At 37.5% G+C, this 19,079-nt stretch overlaps 1 protein-coding gene across 1 annotated transcript in view; it reads left to right on the top strand.

Moving 5' to 3' along the window:
- The window catches only part of LOC136880867 (myosin-3), a 299,781-nt gene that overhangs the window by 128,686 nt on the left and 152,016 nt on the right, over positions 1-19,079 (top strand). The window contains exons 18-20 of the mRNA XM_067153408.2: positions 4,069-4,164; positions 7,599-7,703; positions 15,014-15,124. Of these exons, the coding sequence (XP_067009509.2) occupies positions 4,069-4,164; positions 7,599-7,703; positions 15,014-15,124 (312 nt within the window). The remainder of the gene's footprint in view (positions 1-4,068; positions 4,165-7,598; positions 7,704-15,013; positions 15,125-19,079) is intronic.

The following is a 19,079-nucleotide window of genomic DNA, read 5'->3' as shown; positions in this document are numbered from 1 at the left end:
GTATGGTTTTAATGTTATTCTTGTCAGAAAATCATTTACAACATTTATTTTACTAATATCAGTATTTCAAAGCTGAATTGTAGTATTTCCTTGAAATGTGGAAAGCACATTGATACAATACAGATATTATTACATTTTTATAAAAATTAGTCCATATTTTGAACATTTTTTCCCATACATATGTACATGCCTTTCTTTCTTGTTGACTTTGGCCTTGTCACTCAAACCACCATGATCCATATAAAAAATATTGAACTCTTGTTTTGTGGCTTTAACATTTAAGCAATAAATCCTGAACTGTGAAAACTTGGTACAATACAGATATTATTACATTATTCTGCACCATTTAAATAAAAATTAGTCCATATTTTAAACATTTTTGCCCATACATATGTACATATTCAGCCATTTTTTTTACATAATATAAACCTTAGCCTTGGCAATGTATAACTGAAGTAAGTGTATGGTCGAAGAAGAATGGAGGTAGGAGGTGGGGTTTGGGAGAATGGTGAAGATGTATGGAATCTTAAGCTTTTAATAATATATAATGTATGCTTGAAATGCTTCTTTAACACATAGAAGTGCAATATCCTGGCAAACCATTAGAATTTAGAAGATAATTCACATAAACAATTTTTATAGAAGATGTTGTTCTAAATACCCTTCTTGATAAGACTAACACTTCAGCACTTTAGCTGTTATTTTAATTTTTATCAGATAAGACACCAGCCAAAACACATAAAAGCATTTTCTTCCTTGGAAAATGTTAAGAGAATAGACATGACACCCTTTTGTTTTGTTTTATTTGTTGGAAATTGAGTTCTAAGTACAATTGTTCCAGCTGCATTTTTTTTTTGTTCGCCTCCATCGCTAAATGGTTAGCGTGTTGGCCTTAGGTCAAAAGGGTCCCGGGTTTGATTCCCAGCCGGGTCAGAGATTTTAACTTTAAATGGTTGATTCCCTTAGCTCGGGGACTGGGGGTTTGTGCTGTCCCCAACATCCCTGCAACTCGCACACCACACACAACACTATCCTCCACCACAATAACACGCAGTTACCTACACATGGCAGATGCCACCCACCCTCATCACAGGGTCTGCCTTACAAGGTCTGCACCCTGCTAGAAATAGCCACATGAAATTTTGAATTATCTCCATCTTTTAATAGTACTCATCGTTTAGGCAGCGTATGTACTCTGAAGTATTTCAGACAAATGTTCCCCTACAGCTTGCTCCACATTTCTCTCTCTCTCTCTCTCTCTCTCTCTCTCTCTCTCTCTTACTGTTGGAGTTGATGATATCGATGTTTGGTCCCTGTACTAATCACGATGATCTAGGATTTTTGAGATAATTCAAACATGTTTTTCTCTGTAACCATTATAGTTACTTGTAAGCTTGTTTTTACATTAGATTGGCTTTACTTTCTACATTAATTTTGTCAGTACACCTTGCACAGATTATTTTCCTAATTTTGAAAACAATGACTATGTTTTCATTAAAACAAAGAAGTAGGTATGGATGTTATACAAATTTTTATCGCAAAAACTTAACAACTGACAGGTTGAAAGGGGGGTAGAGCAATGTTACGTTTTTTCTTTTTTTTCTTTTCTTTTTGGCAGTCCACTATCATCATATACTGTAAAATATTCAGAATTACACTTGCATTTAGCGCTTTTTTTTTTGTCACACTGATACAGATAGGTATTATGGTAACGATGGGATGGGAAAGACCTAGGAGTGGAAAGGAAGCGGCTACAGCTTTAATTAAGTCACAGCCCCAGCATTTGCCTGGTGTGAAAATGGGAAACCACAGGAAACCATCTTCAGAGCAACTGATAGTGAGGTTCAAACACACTATCTTCCGGGTGCAAGCTCACAGCTGCGCGCCCCTAACCACATCACCAGCTCACCCATCTAGCACACTTTTGCAGTGTGTAGATAAATTAAATTATAAAATTGTAAAAGTCATATTGTAAATTAGATGCTCATTTATATACTGTAGATTACATGAAGTGGTTAAGTGTAAGAAAGATCCATGAGCCCTAACTTTGCCACAATAAAGTTGCTTTAATAATAATAATAATAATAATAATCATCTAAGATGGAAATGCTTGGAGATATCACAGATCATTGACTCAGGTAATTGTACCAATGATACTGCTCATAGTTTATTCCCAATTTTCTTGGCTTGCCAAAGCCTACTGCGGGCTATGCATACACTTAAACTGTAGAGTAATTATGCCACTGCAGGCTATGCTCGAATTTAGACTAGAACGTAATGTTTGCCGCTGTGGGCTATGCTCACGCTTAGACTGCAACGTAATTACTGTCGCTTCAGGCTATGCTTGTGCTTAGACCAGAAAATCATTTCTATTGCTTTGGGCTCTACTCACACTTAGACCAGATTATGTTAAAACAGCAATAATCATCAATCATCATCTTTATCATCATCATCAACTTTCACAGCATTCTTCCTCACTTAAAATACAGCGTGATAAAAAGTAGCTTGTAGATCAGAGGTGCCAAGCTATGAATAGAAAAAATCAAACAAAATCAGTACATTGATTAATATATAAAAGAAATTATTCTCCGAGATTGTAGGCTGTGTTTGAATTGGGTTTGTAGTTCCCAGAGTTTCACTAGAAACTGTGACAGGCATTCTCAAGGTATCTGCTCTCTTCAAGTGGACTGAAGATGCCAGCACACTGATTTTCAAGTTATAAATACAAGGATGGAATAGATTTACTAGCAATTGCCACTTTGTATTACTTAAGCTCCTGTTGTACAGCCCAAAGCCCTACCTTTCACCAACCCTATGTGGAGGGACATATTCTCCATTGTGTGGTTTTATGGTTCAATAGTATGATGTGTTGTGTGTGAAGGAAGAGGTCTGAATTAAAGCAAACACTAACACCCAGTTTCTAATATATATATTTCATTGTTCTGATTGTAATTTTCTCAATTATATGAAATCTCTATAGCCCTTCTATGTGTCATTTCTGATGAAAATTTGTGATCATAAGAAGGGTGTTAATTTAATTTTGTTCTCTACTTCTGTTATCTCGAGTTCACCTGCTTTGAGATCTTGCTGAATTTCATGGATCCATTGTCCTCCTGTCTTCATTCCAAGATTTCTCATCACTAGTTGTTGTAAAATACTATTTTCTAGCTGTCACAAGATGTGAAAGAAATACAAGATTCTTTTCTTTGCTGTTGATTAGGTCAATCTCTTGATAGACAGCTTCTTTGCGAATGATTCTCCAGACTCCTTCAACATGGTATTTTTTATTTATGCAAGTTCTGGTGATTCTTCTTTCAGTTTTGAGGAGCTGATCAGTTCTTCTTTCATTTTTAATTTGGAAAAGGGTTTTGCAAGCATAAGTGGCTTCCTGGAGGGTTATGGTTTTATAGTTTAGGATCTTATTATACATTGACCAGGTTAGAAATTGGGCTTTTCCATTTTGTTAGTTGTATTTATCCATGTTTCTTTCTCATTTGTGTTTGATGATTTCTTCAAGATAAATTTTAGAACTATGTTAAGTTTTTATCATTTATGAAGACTTTATTTATGCTCGAGGGTTCCATGGGCATGATTTCAATTTTCTCAAAGAAAATTTGTAGTCCTGTTTTTAGAATAATGTTCAGAGACTGGTGATCTGGGCACAAACTTCTTCCATGTTGACGTCTAAGAGAGATAAATGGTCCATAAACCCCAGGCAGTTTGTTTTTATTGAGACCTTTGTTCCAATTTTGATTTTAGGTGGGGTTTCCTTTTGCCAAAGTTTCATGATGTAATCGAGAGCCATACTGAAAAGCAGTGGGGATAATCCATCATCTTGCATGAGGCCAAGTTTTATTGTAAAAGTTTTGACACTTTTCCTCTGAACTTGAAATTTGTGCTGGCTGATTATTTTTATTCATTTTGGATAAAATGTGAATTTTTGAAATTATGGGTCTATGGATGCTATCATATGCTTTTTTAAAAATTTACATATCAGATAAAGAGCTTTTTTTTTCCTGCAGTTGTTTCCAATTAATAATATTCATCTTTTTTTTTTTTTTTTTCTAGATGGAACCACTGAAACAGGATAAATCTTATCAAAAGGAGAGTTATGATGGTGAACCCATAAACATGGATCTCTCTGCCAGTAATTTAGATGTACAGGTAAGTCGTTCTTGCCAATTCTTGAAGATCAATAATTTTGTATGTTTATGAGGCCAAATTAAAACATTAGAGTACACAGATAAGATAGACATGTACGGTACAAGAGAATGTCAATCCTGAGGGAGACTGGGGATATTATTTGTTACCTTAATGAGTTAAAATTGTTTGTGTTGGCTTTCCATTTCGGAACTGTAATGCTAGTAAGCCAGATTGGGGGGAGCTTCGTTTTCATCAATGATTTTGTTGAATAAATCTGCAATGATCTGTCCGCCTCATGTCCAAGCAGCTTCCATACCTCAGCTGGAAGATCATCTGCTCCAGTCGCCTTTCCGTTCTTCATTTCCTTGATAGCAGCGTCTACTTCATCAGCAGTGATGACTGGGGCAGGGTCAAACACACGTTCAACATTTGGTATTGTAGGATAAGGAAATTCTTCATTGCAGATTTTCTCAAAATGTGTCTTCCAACAGCTGAGGACCACATGTGGTCTTCGTAGTAGTTCTGGTTTTCATTTTTTATGGTAATGTTATGTTCAGTGTCCTTCGTGGAGCAGTGGTGATTCCTTGCGAGCTGGTAGATCCTCTTAGTGCCCTCTGGTGTATTCAGCTGGTCATAGATATTCTTGTAGTTGTCTACTTTTCCCTTTGTCAATTCACCCTTTGATACTGCCTTCAGATGTTTGTACTGCTGACAATCCATATGGAGTCCTGTCCTGAGCCAGATTTTGTATGTAAGCTAATTTCTTTCTCTTCCTTAATGGCATTTTGTATACTGTATGTTCAATCAACCAACACATCTCCTTGTTGATGAAACAATGACCAGGTTTTGTTGTGCCTATAACATTGTGGCAAACATCTTCATATGTTCAGTGCCTGTTATCCAGACCTTATTAGTAGTATGACCAAGTTATAGAGTATCTAAAGTATCAGTGGAGGTTTTTGGCTGGGTATGATGATGATTTATTTTCCACCGTATCATTTGTTTGAATGTGGTCTTTAGAGTTTTTATTAGGTGATCCAGTTGAATCCTGAAGATTACTTAGCAGGAACAGATGAATTTGAGATGCAATATTGTCTTGTGCAATGACCTTTGTGTCAATTACTTACTTCAAGTCACGTCTCCTTATTGACCAGTAATCAATTGGCAAGTTTCTTCTACCTGTACTGTAGATGATATGATGGGCACTTCTTGAAAAACATCTTGGCCACTACTGTGTCATAAGCTTCAGCACAGTCCATTTTTTGGGCCCCATCCTTATTCTGCACTCCAAAAGCTTGACCACCATTGATTCTGTTATAACCGTTTCTGTCTTGCCCAACAGGCTCATATAAATCACCACCGTTGTCCTCAGGAGATTGTAACTGACTTTCAGGGCCATCCCAAAACTTGTCCTTTTCATTCTGAGGGCATCCAGTTTGTGGTGCATAATGTGAAACTATACACTGGGCAGTGCCATTCTCTTGACTGGCATCAGTTGTCAGATAAACAGATGACATCTTGGATGGCCTCACCTTTCCTATTTAGAGGTCTTTCTATGATATAACAGATTGTATCCTCCTCAAATTTCTTTAGCTTTGGAGCCAGTCCACTTGGTTTTATGGAGGTAGGCAATGTCAATGTGTTAGTTCTTTAGGACATCAGCAAGTTCACAGTTGCAAGTTGTAAGAGTACCAGTGCTGATAGAAGCCATCCCGATTTTGTGGATTGCTTCTTTAGCCTACCCCATCCTCGAGAAGATAGCCCTCATCCAGTTCTGCTGTAACCTCTGTAGACAAAGGATTTATGCAATAGGTAGCTTAAAGATCTTTTGGTGGTGATTCTTCCTCCTTAGTTACTGGAATATATATTCTTTGTGTACCCCTAGGAATTGTCTTTTTTTTTTTTAAATCTCTCATTTAGCTATAGTGAAGTCTTTGCAACAGCAGAATCCAGCAATACTTTGAACTCCTCCCAAACAGCATTATTATAGGTCAATATTGGCTGTATGGGTAGCAGTCACCCACAGATTTGATACATCGAGTTCTTGAACTCATGCTGCTAACGATGTTGTTTGTCTGGGTTAATTTGACTAGACTTGCACCTGCTCATGAATGACTTGGGCTGTTTCGAGTTTTATATGACTCTCACATCATTTGCTTCTGCCGAACATTCAATAACTTCCCCATTTTCGTCAATCTTATACTATATTCCCAGCTTATACTGTGACTGTCAAAGTCGCCTACGACAATCTTTGCACATTAGCTACTGAAGTTTGCACATTCTGCATACGCAAACTGTCTTGAAGATGATTTGTGGAATGATGTTATAGTGACACCTTTGATTTCTACAGTTAGAATTTCATTATCTTCCTTCCCACGAATGTCTGTGGAGAAGATTGTCAGTCCAGGTCGGCAGAAAACATCATTACCATACACAGAGCTTGGAGGATGAATTATCACTTGCATGCCTGGATTAGCTGGTAGCCACTAATCAGCAGTACGGTGAGTGTCCTGGATACAGAGGATGTCGTATTTGGTTTTTGACCTCATATCAGCCAGTACTTCAGCTTTCCTCGATGAGAAACCTTCAGTATTCAGTGACATTATTAAGAGAGCTGATTCATTTTGCTCTGAAAAGGGCAGATTTTTAGAAAAGCCACTCATTCCAAGAGTATTGAGAAATTCTGTGTTCTTTTAGTACCAATCCTTCAGGTTCTTAAACTATAAGTTGTTCTGGCCCCTGGTATCCTTCTGTTTTTCCTTGGTTAACCCATTTTAGGATCCTGTACTTTTCGTTGCACATCGCATGTTCATAATATTCAAGTTTCTCTCTTTTGATAGATAGCTATACTTCTGTCACTCTGCATAGTCTATCCGTCACCTTTGTATCACTCATATTTTCTATCCATGAGGCATATAACATTTGCAGTAAACCTGCATTTCAAAGCCTTCAAGTTTCTTGGAAAAGACCTGGATTAAAGCCATTTGTATTCATCGTTATCATTTCTTTTTCGTGTTAGCTCAGTTTTCTTCTTATTCTGTTCTTCTTATATTAGGACTGATGATCTGTCATGATGCCTCCTCAGTGAGTGTTGCCACCTGCCCTTTGACAAAGCTGTAGAAATAATCATATCAGGAGCTGTAAAGAAATTAGTGAAATGGTACTGAGAACTTATCCTTATCAAGTTAGCAGTGTAGGAAAATTTGGAGTTTGTCCTCTTATGTTTTCATGTTTGTCCTTGTCTCCTCTTTCTATTGATCCCTTCTCCAATGATGACCTGTTGTTATGTTTATCCTATTATGTGTTGCGTTTCCACTCATATTCTTATCTGTTTTTGTGTGACCTTTCTTCTATACAGTTAAGTCTCATTCAATATTAACGGGCCATTGAGTGTAGCAACTTGTAAATGCAGTTTCATTGAATGGATTCAAATGAATATCAATTGTATTTTCCAGATGATGGAACCAGCAGATGAAGAAAAGGATAATTCTCAACAACAAGAAAATTTTTATGATATGCCTTTTGACCTGGATCAGTCTGCCCTTAACACGAAAGAACAAGTAAGTACCCAAAAGCATATCAGGAAAATGTGCAGTTGTACTATAGAACCAGTACAAAAATGGGCTGAAATGAATCACCTGACCCTAATTCATGATGCAAAGCTACCCGCGTCATTTAACAGCGGCAGGTGGAGGCGAGGTTACAATCCCAACCTCACATTTAGTAGCAGCAGCAACAGCCAACAATGTGTAAAATTTGTCTGTTCCCAATAACCAACTCACAGCTTAGACCAATAATCTGCCAAATATTTGCTGCTGTGAGACCTCAGAAGGTACCCTCTTGGAGAAGGTTTACTTTCAGAAACGCAGACTGGTCAAGATTTGCAGAATTGCTCGACGCTGAAGTGCCTTCCATAGAACCAGCACCAGAATGATATGACACCTTCATCACGGCTGTAAAGAAATGCTCCAGAATGTCTATTCCCCGCGGATGCTGAATATCCTATATCTCCGAGCTAACATCAGATCAAACCACCCTACTCGCAGAATACAACAACTTATTTTAAGAAAATCCTGGCAATGCAGGAAACAAACTCATTTCTTCAATGAGAGAGACAAAAAGGGACCAATGGATTAAAACTATAGAAAACTTGTATCTGACGTGCCTGAACAGTGATCCAACTAAGACCGCTTTACATCATAATGTCAATGCCAGTCAAATAACACATCAGTTACTGCTGAATGGGAAGGCATCCCACAAATATAAAAAAGCCAAAATTGCAAAGACATGAACAAGAAGAGAGTATTGACCTTATAACATAATTCAGGATAGAAGAACTGGAGCAGGCTATCAAACAGAGCAAAAATGGAAAATCAGCTGTCTTGGATGACACAAAAACTGAGCAAATTAAGCACTTCAGTCTAACAAGAAAGAAATGGACTCTCCAATACTTCAATAACTGCATGAACAGGTATGGCAGAAGAGTTGAGTTATTGCTTTGCTGAAACCTGCCAAAGACCAGTTGCACTACTGTGTCACCTTTATAAGTTGCTGGAAAGGTGGACTTTAAACCGTGTTAATATCTGTAATTGGCACCTTGTTTATACTGCAGCAAGCTGGATTTCATCCTGGTAAAAGCTGTTGCAGACAACTGCTGAATCTTATGCAGTACATAGAAGATGGTTTTGAGGCTCAAAAGGTGGCTAGTAGTATTTATCAATCTACCAGCAGCATATGATACTGTCAACCACCAGCTACTACTCAAGATCTATTCAACTCCTGTTGAATGGTTTTTCCACCTCTCAGGAATAGCACCACCTCCTATTCAAAGAGAAATAGTTGCCAATATGGAAAGAAAGAAAGTGGAGCAGGAAAGAACCCATGTTTTGCATGGGTATGAATCACATCTGCAATGATTGAAATCAAGGAAGAGCTTCCTTAGAACATCAAAGGAACTTAGAACCACCGCCAAAAAAGCTAGGCTACAGCTATAGAATGTGACGACTTACCTTCCCACTGGTTAGAGAAGAATTTCAGAAACTTTACCTCCTGGCCATAATGAGGAATGGCTGACTTGGAGTCCCTGAATAGATGGAGTTCTGGACTGGACAGATCAAAGAATAATTTAGCCAGATGGTGCTACTCTGATAAGAATGATATTCAGTGTGAATGTGGAGAACTCCAGACTGTACAACATTTGCTGCAGTGGCAACTGTGTCCAGCCTCCTGTACTCAAGAAGACCTTCACTACTCCACAGTAAATGCACTGGAAATAGTCATGTTCTGGTTACAAATACTATAATATTTGAACTGTACCTTATATGTATATGTTTCTGACATGTGAATAAATAAATTGAACCAGTTAAAACTGAACTTAAAAGCCACACACAGAACATTTTAAAGAGGCATCATTTTCCCGAACCTATCACTGTTACCTGTGGAATTTCACAGTCGTCTCACATTGCTTCCTTCCTTTTTACTCTGTACCACTGCCATCTCAATCTCTATATACTGCCTGCTCTGTGCCATGAGAATTGTGTTTACGATGACATTATAGATGGCAGCATTTACAGCAAACAGAACGTATGTTAGTTGAATGAGAGTTCTTCCATAAGACCAATATAAAATGAGAAATAATCCTTAACATGCTACTAATTGAGAACGTAATACACATACAGAAACTACAGAAACAAACATTGCATGTTTGTGCCTGATTTAAGATAAAATATTTAAAATATTTAACATAAAATATTTTTAAAAATCTTACTAGTTATTGTAGGCATATCAGGGTCAGCCCATTGCTGCATAGCGCATCACAATTTCAGACGTTTTCTCGACGGGTTTGAAGTGAGATGAGTAATGGAGCACCTTTTCAGTCCTTTTCATACCGATATTTGCCAGCAGTGGACGCACAGATTTTTCTGTCACTATTTCACTGATTTCATCACATTTCAACAAAGTGCACTATGAGAGGGAAGGTATCACAATATCATGTATTGTTTTCAAAACAGGGCTTGATTTTTAAAAATATGGAAGAGCAGCTTCAACAAGGTCTTGCTAACACTTCACAAGTCCTACAAAGTACTGTTTAGGGTGTTGAAGGCTGTCTTGATTCTAATGACCTGCATTAGCGCTGATGATGTGTTGGGTGTGGATATTTTGCATACACATGTCACATCCTAGCCTTTCTTCAACTACATGCACTATATCCCAGTAAACCAAAGCTTGGGTGGCTAAATTTATTTCCACCGTAGCATCTGGCATGCGATTATTTTCCAGAAAGGCAGTGACGTCATTGAGAAGAGCATTTTCGTCATCGACCTTAATTTGTTTATTGCGAGATTGATTGAAGTAATCAGTCAGCAAGGTGTCACCGCAGGCACTAATATCTGCAGTAACAACATTCGAACTGTGAGAAGATATTGTAAGTCCAGATTTCAGGATATGTTTTATAGCACATACTGCAGTGCGTGCATCCGTCATGTCATTAGATGCCCCGCATAATCTCATTGCACTAAACAGAGCTTCTATAGCGTCCCCAGAAAATCTTTTACTGAGAGCATAAAATCACCCATACTGTAACAGATAAAACGCACATTTCACTGAAGAGTGTCTGCTGTCTCATAAATTACACCTTTCAGTTTTGCACATTTTGATTTTAGTTGAATTGTTTTAATGTACGTGATGAAGTCATCATTCAATTACTGGGTCTTTTATCTGCTGATGAATGAATGAATGAATGGACTATTTTGCCAAAAGTGCTGAGTTCTGTCACTGACATCACAGAATGTGAAAAATTTGTAAATTGATTCCATAAAGCGCACCATCGATTCCCCATCTGAAAAGTCTAAATTTGAATTTAAATGAGCATGGTTGTCTTTCATGAAGTGAATAGTAGCAGGAACCATTGGGGAAAATATTTGTACAGTAGAAAGAACATTCATCCTTTCCAAATTACTAGGTTCGATGTGTTTTCCTGTCACATACCGAACAGGCGTGACTGTCAAGTCTCTCTGGAGTCAATAAACTTCTTTCATATATTTGGACCAGGTGAGTTGGCTGAGCAGTTAGGGGCATGCAGCTGTAAACTGCATCCGGGAGATAGTGGGTTCAAACCCCACTGTCAGCAGCCCTGAAGATGGTTTTCTGTGGTTTCCCATTTTCACACCAGGCAAATGCTGGGACTGTACCTTAATTAAGGCCACAGTCTCTTCCTTCCCACCCCTAGTCCTTTCCTATCCCATCGTCGTCATAAAACCTATCTGTGTCGGTGCGACGTAAAGCAAATTGTTGTATTCCAATCATATATTTGGAGGTGATGATGCCATTGCCGTCTGTTGTTTGTCTGTCTAGAAACTGTGATCTCACACTTATTTTTATAAAATGGCGATAGTCAAAAGTGAAAAAGAAAGTTTACGACTGGGATCAATTTCCCCTCTCCAAAATGTTTAACCATAGAATCACTGGTTCTGTGATTGTCAGTCACTATTCTACACACATGAAAACCTGTTTCTTCAATGGCATTAATCACTTTCTGGATTAAATGGAATAAATCAGAGCCTTATAAGCCTTTAACAAGGAAGTAGGCAGCAGGAATAGTGAACATTTTTGGAAGTCCGTTTACAACAAAATACAACAGTTCATTCACAAGAGCAGGAAATTTTCCAATATCTATCACATTCAGCTTTAAGTCTTTCCTTCACCAATTGGGAAATCCCGACACTGCACTCAAGATTTACTATGTACCTGTCCGGAATACTTCACGATGGAGCTGACACTAGACTAGAAATCCTCCCATATTTGTAACCTTTTGCGGATACTACCCTCCACACCACACAGTACCTTATGGTTTGTTCTGAGCAAGCAGGTTTTGTCTTGAAAAAATTATTGATTTGATCTTAGCGTGCTGGCCTTTGGTCACAGGGATCCTGGGCTCGAACTATAATTGGTTAATTCTCCTGGCATGTTGTATGCGTCGTCTTCATCATCTTTTCATTCTCATCATGACGCGCAGGTCGCCTATGGGAGTCAAACCAAAAGACCTCCATCTGGCAAACTTGTCCTTGGACACTCCTGGCACTAAAACCCAAAAGCCATTTCATTTCATTGATTTGATCTGAAAGATAACCAGCGTTTTGATCATTATCTTTAGCTGCCTCCTTTGTTCTCTTCAGATGATCAATTTCTGGGTTGTCTTCGAATTTTGTCTGTAGTTTTTTAAGTTCATTATCCTTCTTCATCAGCTTTTCTCGCAATCACAGAATTCTCGACCGGAGCCTCTGATTTATGATCTTCTGATAACTGCTGTCATTATTACTCGTTGGAATATCGATTTGGATTGAGACATCTTTGTTCACATGAATTTCATAAATGTCAATCAATGTATTTCCTGCAGTTGAAGAGCTTGTTTTTTCATGGATATTTTCTGAAGAAATATCTTGTTGCAGTCGGATCTTTTATGGAATTATTTTTCTGGTTTGACGATAATGGGGATAGTTTGGAAACTGACTAATTAAAAGAAATAAGTTTCATAATGATAGATCCGTATTGAACTGTGATTACAATAGAGTAAAATAATATATTATTATTGGTCCACCTTTTCAATACAAAATGAAAATTACATAGGGACTAGTTTCGACCTAGTAATAGGTCATCATCAGCCTGAAGTAAATTAAAGCGTAAATATCGAAGAAAAACATAAACAATGTAAACACAAGTACAGTCTTTTTAAAGGTACATACCATGTGGGAATTTGAGTAGAGATATATTAAAAATAATAACTCTTCCAATTGACGAAGCACTGAGCGGAAGTTATGTAAAGTTCGGTGCGCCGTATATTATAAAAGACCACTGTGCACTAAATGATGTAATAAAGAAGAAGAGTAGGTTGAATGCTGGCTTCTTCTTAGCTGTTGTATATTCGAAGAAGATTACGTCATATTTTGTAAGGTATTGAAAGACGTCAAAATACATGGATGTTGGAAAGGCTCTTCTCTGGTTTCCTAAGCCTCCTCGTGCAACAATTGCCTTGTTCCAAAAAATGAAGAGCCTTTCCAACATCCATGTATTTTGACGTCTTTCAATACCTTACAAAATACGACGTAATCTTCTTCGAATATACAACAGCTAAGAAGAAGCCAGCATTCAACCTACTCTTCTTCTTTATTACATCATTTAGTGCACAGTGGTCTTTTATAATATACGGCGCACCGAACTTTACATAACTTCCGCTCAGTGCTTCGTCAATTGGAAGAGTTATTATTTTTAATATATCTCTACTCAAATTCCCACATGGTATGTACCTTTAAAAAGACTGTACTTGTGTTTACATTGTTTATGTTTTTCTTCGATATTTACGCTTTAATTTACTTCAGGCTGATGATGACCTATTACTAGGTCGAAACTAGTCCCTATGTAATTTTCATTTTGTATTGAAAAGGTGGACCAATAATAATATATTATTTTACTCTATTGGAAACTGACTAGTCACAACGTTTGGCTTCAGTATCTTTCTCTTACAGTTTTCTCGGTAATCTCCATCTCTAAAATGCAGGCTACAAACAAGAACAATTGGACAGAATCCATTCACTACAGCAATTTGATCCTTGCCTTGATATAGCGTTGAGCCAATCTCCCTGAAGTTCTTTATTTGAGGGGGATTTCATGAAACCTCATACCTGAAAAATTTGGATTCCCTTGCTTTGATTTACAGAGAGGAACACAATTCACCATTTTACAGCCAGAAACACACACATAAATACTCTAAGTAAACGTGCAGAAACACAACAACATGGATACGGAAATAAGCTGGATGTGAAAGCTGGCATGTCTAGTGGAGGTTTTTGATAATGAGAGCTCACGCTAAGGTAAATGTTAACTGCATAGCATAGAATAGGTGGTATATAGGATTGAGACAGCAGTGCTCTATACATACTTGACATTTAAAAATTCAGAATTACTTTAGTTAGCTGATGATGCAATTTATTATGTGAAAGTTAATTGTCTCCTCATTTGTTTCCAACTTTGCTACTTGCCAAGTCCTACATGTCCTTGGAATGTCCTATTCTAGAATACAGTGTGCAATCCTTCTTAACTTAACAGAATTTTATCCATAGATTAGGTTCAATACCACATGAATTTTTTCATTGCTATTCATTTAGAACAAGGCTCCCTCCTGATAATGTTGATTATACAGCTTTAGAACAATCATTAAATCTGCAGAGTCCATCATAATGGATATGCATTTCACTTTTAAACATTTCCACTCCTGTGTGAATTGCCACAACTCCTAGAAGTAATAAACTTCCATGTTCCAGATAGGCACATTTCTGTCCCCTGACTGGCACTGAACTAACTATGCACTTCATGGTCCAGTTGAAAGAATGGCCAGATTATTAAAGCCAGGCTGAGTGGCTCAGATGGTTGAGGCGCTGGCCTTCTGACCCCAACTTGGCAGGTTTGATCCTGGTTCTGTCTGATGGTATTTGAAGGTGCTCAAATACGTCAGCCTCATGTTGGTAGATTTACTGGCACATAAAAGAACTCCTGCAGGACTAAATACTGGCACCTCAGCATCTCTGAAAACCATAAAAGTAGTTATTGGGACATAAAGCCAATAACACAATCATTTATTAAGATTGTTAGCTGAACTGGATATTGAAGTATTCAATTGATCATTGTCTACTTTGAGAAATCGAATACAATCTCCATAAGTGATTACTATTTTTTCCTGTTCAAACTAGTACTATAAACTGCATCATTTTTAAAAATGTTATTGTGTTCCATTCATTCTTCCCTTTCTTTTTGCCTTATGTTTCATAGTGCAAAAAAATGGTGTTACCATTAATGAATTATTCATTATTTACTCCAGATGTTGGAACCAACAAATGAAGATGAGGACAATTCTCATGAAGAACAATTTTCTTTGGATCTACCTGTTGACCTGGATCAATCTGCCAGTTTTATCACACCACAATTACCGGTAAGTCCTCCTTGAGAATATTTTCCATTTGGACTTATCTCGCCTAATAAGGGGCCATGATAGCTGAGTGCCATTGTCATTGGCTTCTCACAGTGGCAGCTGCAGTCAATTCTAGTCAAAGAATTTTTGGTTTCTGAGAAGAAAATTCATGTCCTTTTAGTTGAAATGGTAATACTTGTTTAACCTTCTATTGGTCATGCCCTAAAATTTTACACGTTCCGTCATGATGTATCCTATCAGATATGGATACGATGTTGCCTGAAAGTACTCAAATTTGTTATAAGAATTTCATTTATTAAGTTATCTCAGAAAGCCAGCAAGGTCACAAAACTACAAGAAAAAAGAAAAAGAAAGATCAGGGTCTGGAGACTGAAGGAAAAGGAGGTTTAGGAATAGTCATCATCATTATCATCATCGTCATCATCACCACCACCACCACCACCATCAGTTAACCAACTCCAGTTTCCCAGGTGCAGTGTATGAGCGCTCACCACTTCAGTTGATTCAGGTACCATTCTTCTTCCTATACTTTGTTCCAGTCCACTCCTCTATGTTCTAGATCTTGTTCGACTGAACGCGATAGCTGCAGTCGCTTAAGTGCGGCCAGTATCCAGTATTCAGGAGATAATGGATTCGAACCCCACTGTCGGCAGCCCTGAAGATGGTTTTCCGTGGTTTCCCATTTTCACACCAGGCAAATGCTGGGGCTGTACCTTAATTAAGGCCATGGCCGCTTCAACCACAGTCCTAGCCCTTTCCTGTCCCGTCATCGCCATAAGACCTATCTGTGTCAGTGCGACGTAAAGCCAATACCAGTAGTAAAAAATTTACTTGTTCGATCCATCTCCTTCGAGGTCTGCCTCTAGGTCATTTGCCATCTAAGATTTTCTCCAACCGTTCGTTAACTACTGAGCAAGAATCCATTCTCATTACATAGCCATACCATTTCGATCTTGATCTGATTATGGTATCACATAACGATTATCTTATTTGAATCTCTTGGCGAATCCTCTCATTGCGGACCTTATCTCTCCTGGTGTTTTGTAGCATTGTTCGGAGGAATTTCTTTTCTGCAGCTTGGAGTCTACTTTTATCTCTGCCTGTGATGATATAAGTTTCAAGGCCATGGGTTGTTATGGGCAAGAAGTAAGCTTGATAAAGTGTTTGTTTGCCTAGGATTGGAATAGGCTGTCCCAGAGAAAGCTTCTAATCTGATAGTAAAGGACAGCTCCTCTTTGAACTCTGTTTGTGATTTCGGCATTTGATCGGAGGAAGAGTATTGGAAAGAATTATACAAACTGATACCAAGGACAGATATTAGTCATATTGAACAGGAATGGAATAATTTTAAGAGTGCAGTTGTAAGTTGTGCAGAGAAAACGTGTGGCAGAACATCAGGAAATGTAAGAGAGAAAAAGACAACATGGTGGAATGATAGAGTGAAAGATAAAGTAAAGGAAAAGAACAACTTGGAAGGAATGGAAAACACAAAAGATTGAAGAAAGTAAAGTGAAATATTTAGAAGTCCTGTAAAGAGTTTGCAAAAAGGAAATAGCTGAAGAAAAGAAGAAATATTGGGAAACATTCACCCAAGAAGTAAAGGAAGACGTGAAATGTGCAAAAAATAATTATCATTTGAAATTATAAGAAACTGTATGAATGAAAAGGTGAACACAGAGTTTGTGAAGAACAATGAAGGAGTAATACTGACAAAACCAGAAGAGATTATTTATTTATTTATTTATTTATTTATTTATTTCATGCCTTCATTTGTGGCGAAGTTAAGGTTCACGTCCCTCTCTTACACTTAACTGCATAATATCTAAAGTAAACTTCATAAAACAGAACAATGAAATAATAAAATAAAAATACTAACCTCACTCATTCTTTCATTCATACAAGCTGGTTATACATTTAATAGTTAATCTTGGCAAGACCGCTTCAAAGAAGCTAAAGAAGTGCAATTCCTAACATTGACTGGAAGGGAATTCCATAGCCTTGCACCAGATGCTTGAAAGGAGCAGTTATATGATGATGAGCGATGCACAGGAATTGAGAGTGTAGCAGTTGATCGTGTGTTATGTTCATGAGGGGAGGAGAGTAAATTAAACTTTGAGGATAAATACTGGGGTTTAGATTCATTCAACAGAAAAAATACGAGAGTTGCAATGTGAGGATATCGTAGTTTATCGATTTATAACCAGGAGAGAATTTTATAATAGGGGAGATATGAGTTGCAAATGTAATTGAAAATGTAAACATAATACACAGATAGAAAGAATATTTCAGTGAACTGCTGCATGTGAGAAACCAGACACGTGAAGGTGTCCAGGCAGCAGGAATAGAAGAAGTAACAGAAAAGGAATCGGACATTACAATGAAATGAAATGGCGTATGACTTTTAGTGTCGGGAGTGTCTGAGGAGAAGTTTGGCTTGCCAGATGCAGGTCTTTTGATTTGACTCCCCTAGGCGACCTGCGCGTTGTGATGAGGATGAAATGATGATGAAGACGACACATACACCCAGCCCCCGTGCCAGCGAAATTAACCAATTAAGGTTAAAATTCCTGACCCTGCCGGGAATCATACCCGGGACCCCTGTGACCAAAGGCCAGCACGCTAACCGTTAGCCATGGAACCGGACAGACATTACAATGACAGAGATGGAATGGGCTGTTCAAAAAATGAAGATGGAGCAAGCTGTGGGAATAGATGAAGTGCCATACAATTGATCAATGCTGCAGGACCAGCAGGATTCCAGTGGGCTTATAGAAGACTCGAGTGGGTGTGGAGAGAAAAAAAAAAGTGCCTGAGAACTGGGAAAAGGAGGTTATAATACCAACATAACAAAACATAGGGTAACAGTACTATATCTGAACAAATTAAAATAGAATTAATTTTAATAAAGTTGTTTCTTTTTCAGGTATAATAATGTTACCATATTTCTTGCAGGTACTGGTAGTTTATAAATTTCTTACTCAAAATTAGTTTTGGCAGACTGAAAAACATAACGGTTATAAAATATAAACAATAATGTAAGAATTGAACATTTACAATTGTTCCAGAAAATCAGTTTGTTTCTTTTTAAATTTTTTTTTAAAGTAGCAGTCTTCGACTTAGTTCCTTTCTAAAAAGTGTGATTCAATTTGATCCAACTGATTATATCATATCCACAGATCTCCAGTTGTTGCATCATTTATTTATTATTTATAGTAATTTTTTAGCCAGCATAGGACTACTTTAGTCAGGTTTATGGAGGTTTTCTTTTCTTTTTGTCAGCCCAATACTGTTTAATTCTTTGTGAATGTAATTTCATTTCTGCTTATGGAATCACTCTTCCTACTCTCTGCTTGTCGATTTTCGTCTGTAGTCTAGTGTGTTTATCTTTCAATATCTTGAGTGTATTTGTTTTGTGTTTTAAATCTCATATTGTAATATGCAACTCTCTCATGTCTTCTTTAAGTTCTGTGATCCATCTAATATTATTCTTACTCTTACTCTTCCATAATTTTTCTATTTTTCTACTGATTCCATTTTCTGGCGACCGTATTAGATGCCCTAAGAATGATATTCGTTTCTTTTTCATTTTGCTAGTCACAGGTTCTATTTCTTTATAAACTGTTTCATTGGAAGCTAGTCTCCAGACTCCGTTTACTTGATAATTTTTATTTTAAACAGGATCTCACTATTCTCCTTTCCACTCTATCTATTGCAACTGTGTTTGTTGTTTTGAATGATATTTCACATGCATATGTAATTCATGGCTGGGTCACTGTTTTGTAATGTTTCAATTTGGTTGCTATTGAGAGACATCATCATTTATCACACACAAGAACTTTCCTTTCAAAAACAAGCACATTGTTATAATCCTTTGTCCGGACACTCCCAATCTTGCACCTGTACCAACACAACAGGCAGGAATAATTTATTGTATTACTTGAGTTTGGCCTGTGAA

This window comes from Anabrus simplex, chromosome 9, assembly GCF_040414725.1.
Source record: "Anabrus simplex isolate iqAnaSimp1 chromosome 9, ASM4041472v1, whole genome shotgun sequence".
Taxonomy (NCBI): domain Eukaryota; kingdom Metazoa; phylum Arthropoda; class Insecta; order Orthoptera; family Tettigoniidae; genus Anabrus; species Anabrus simplex.
This window is presented reverse-complemented; position numbering and strand designations above follow the sequence as displayed.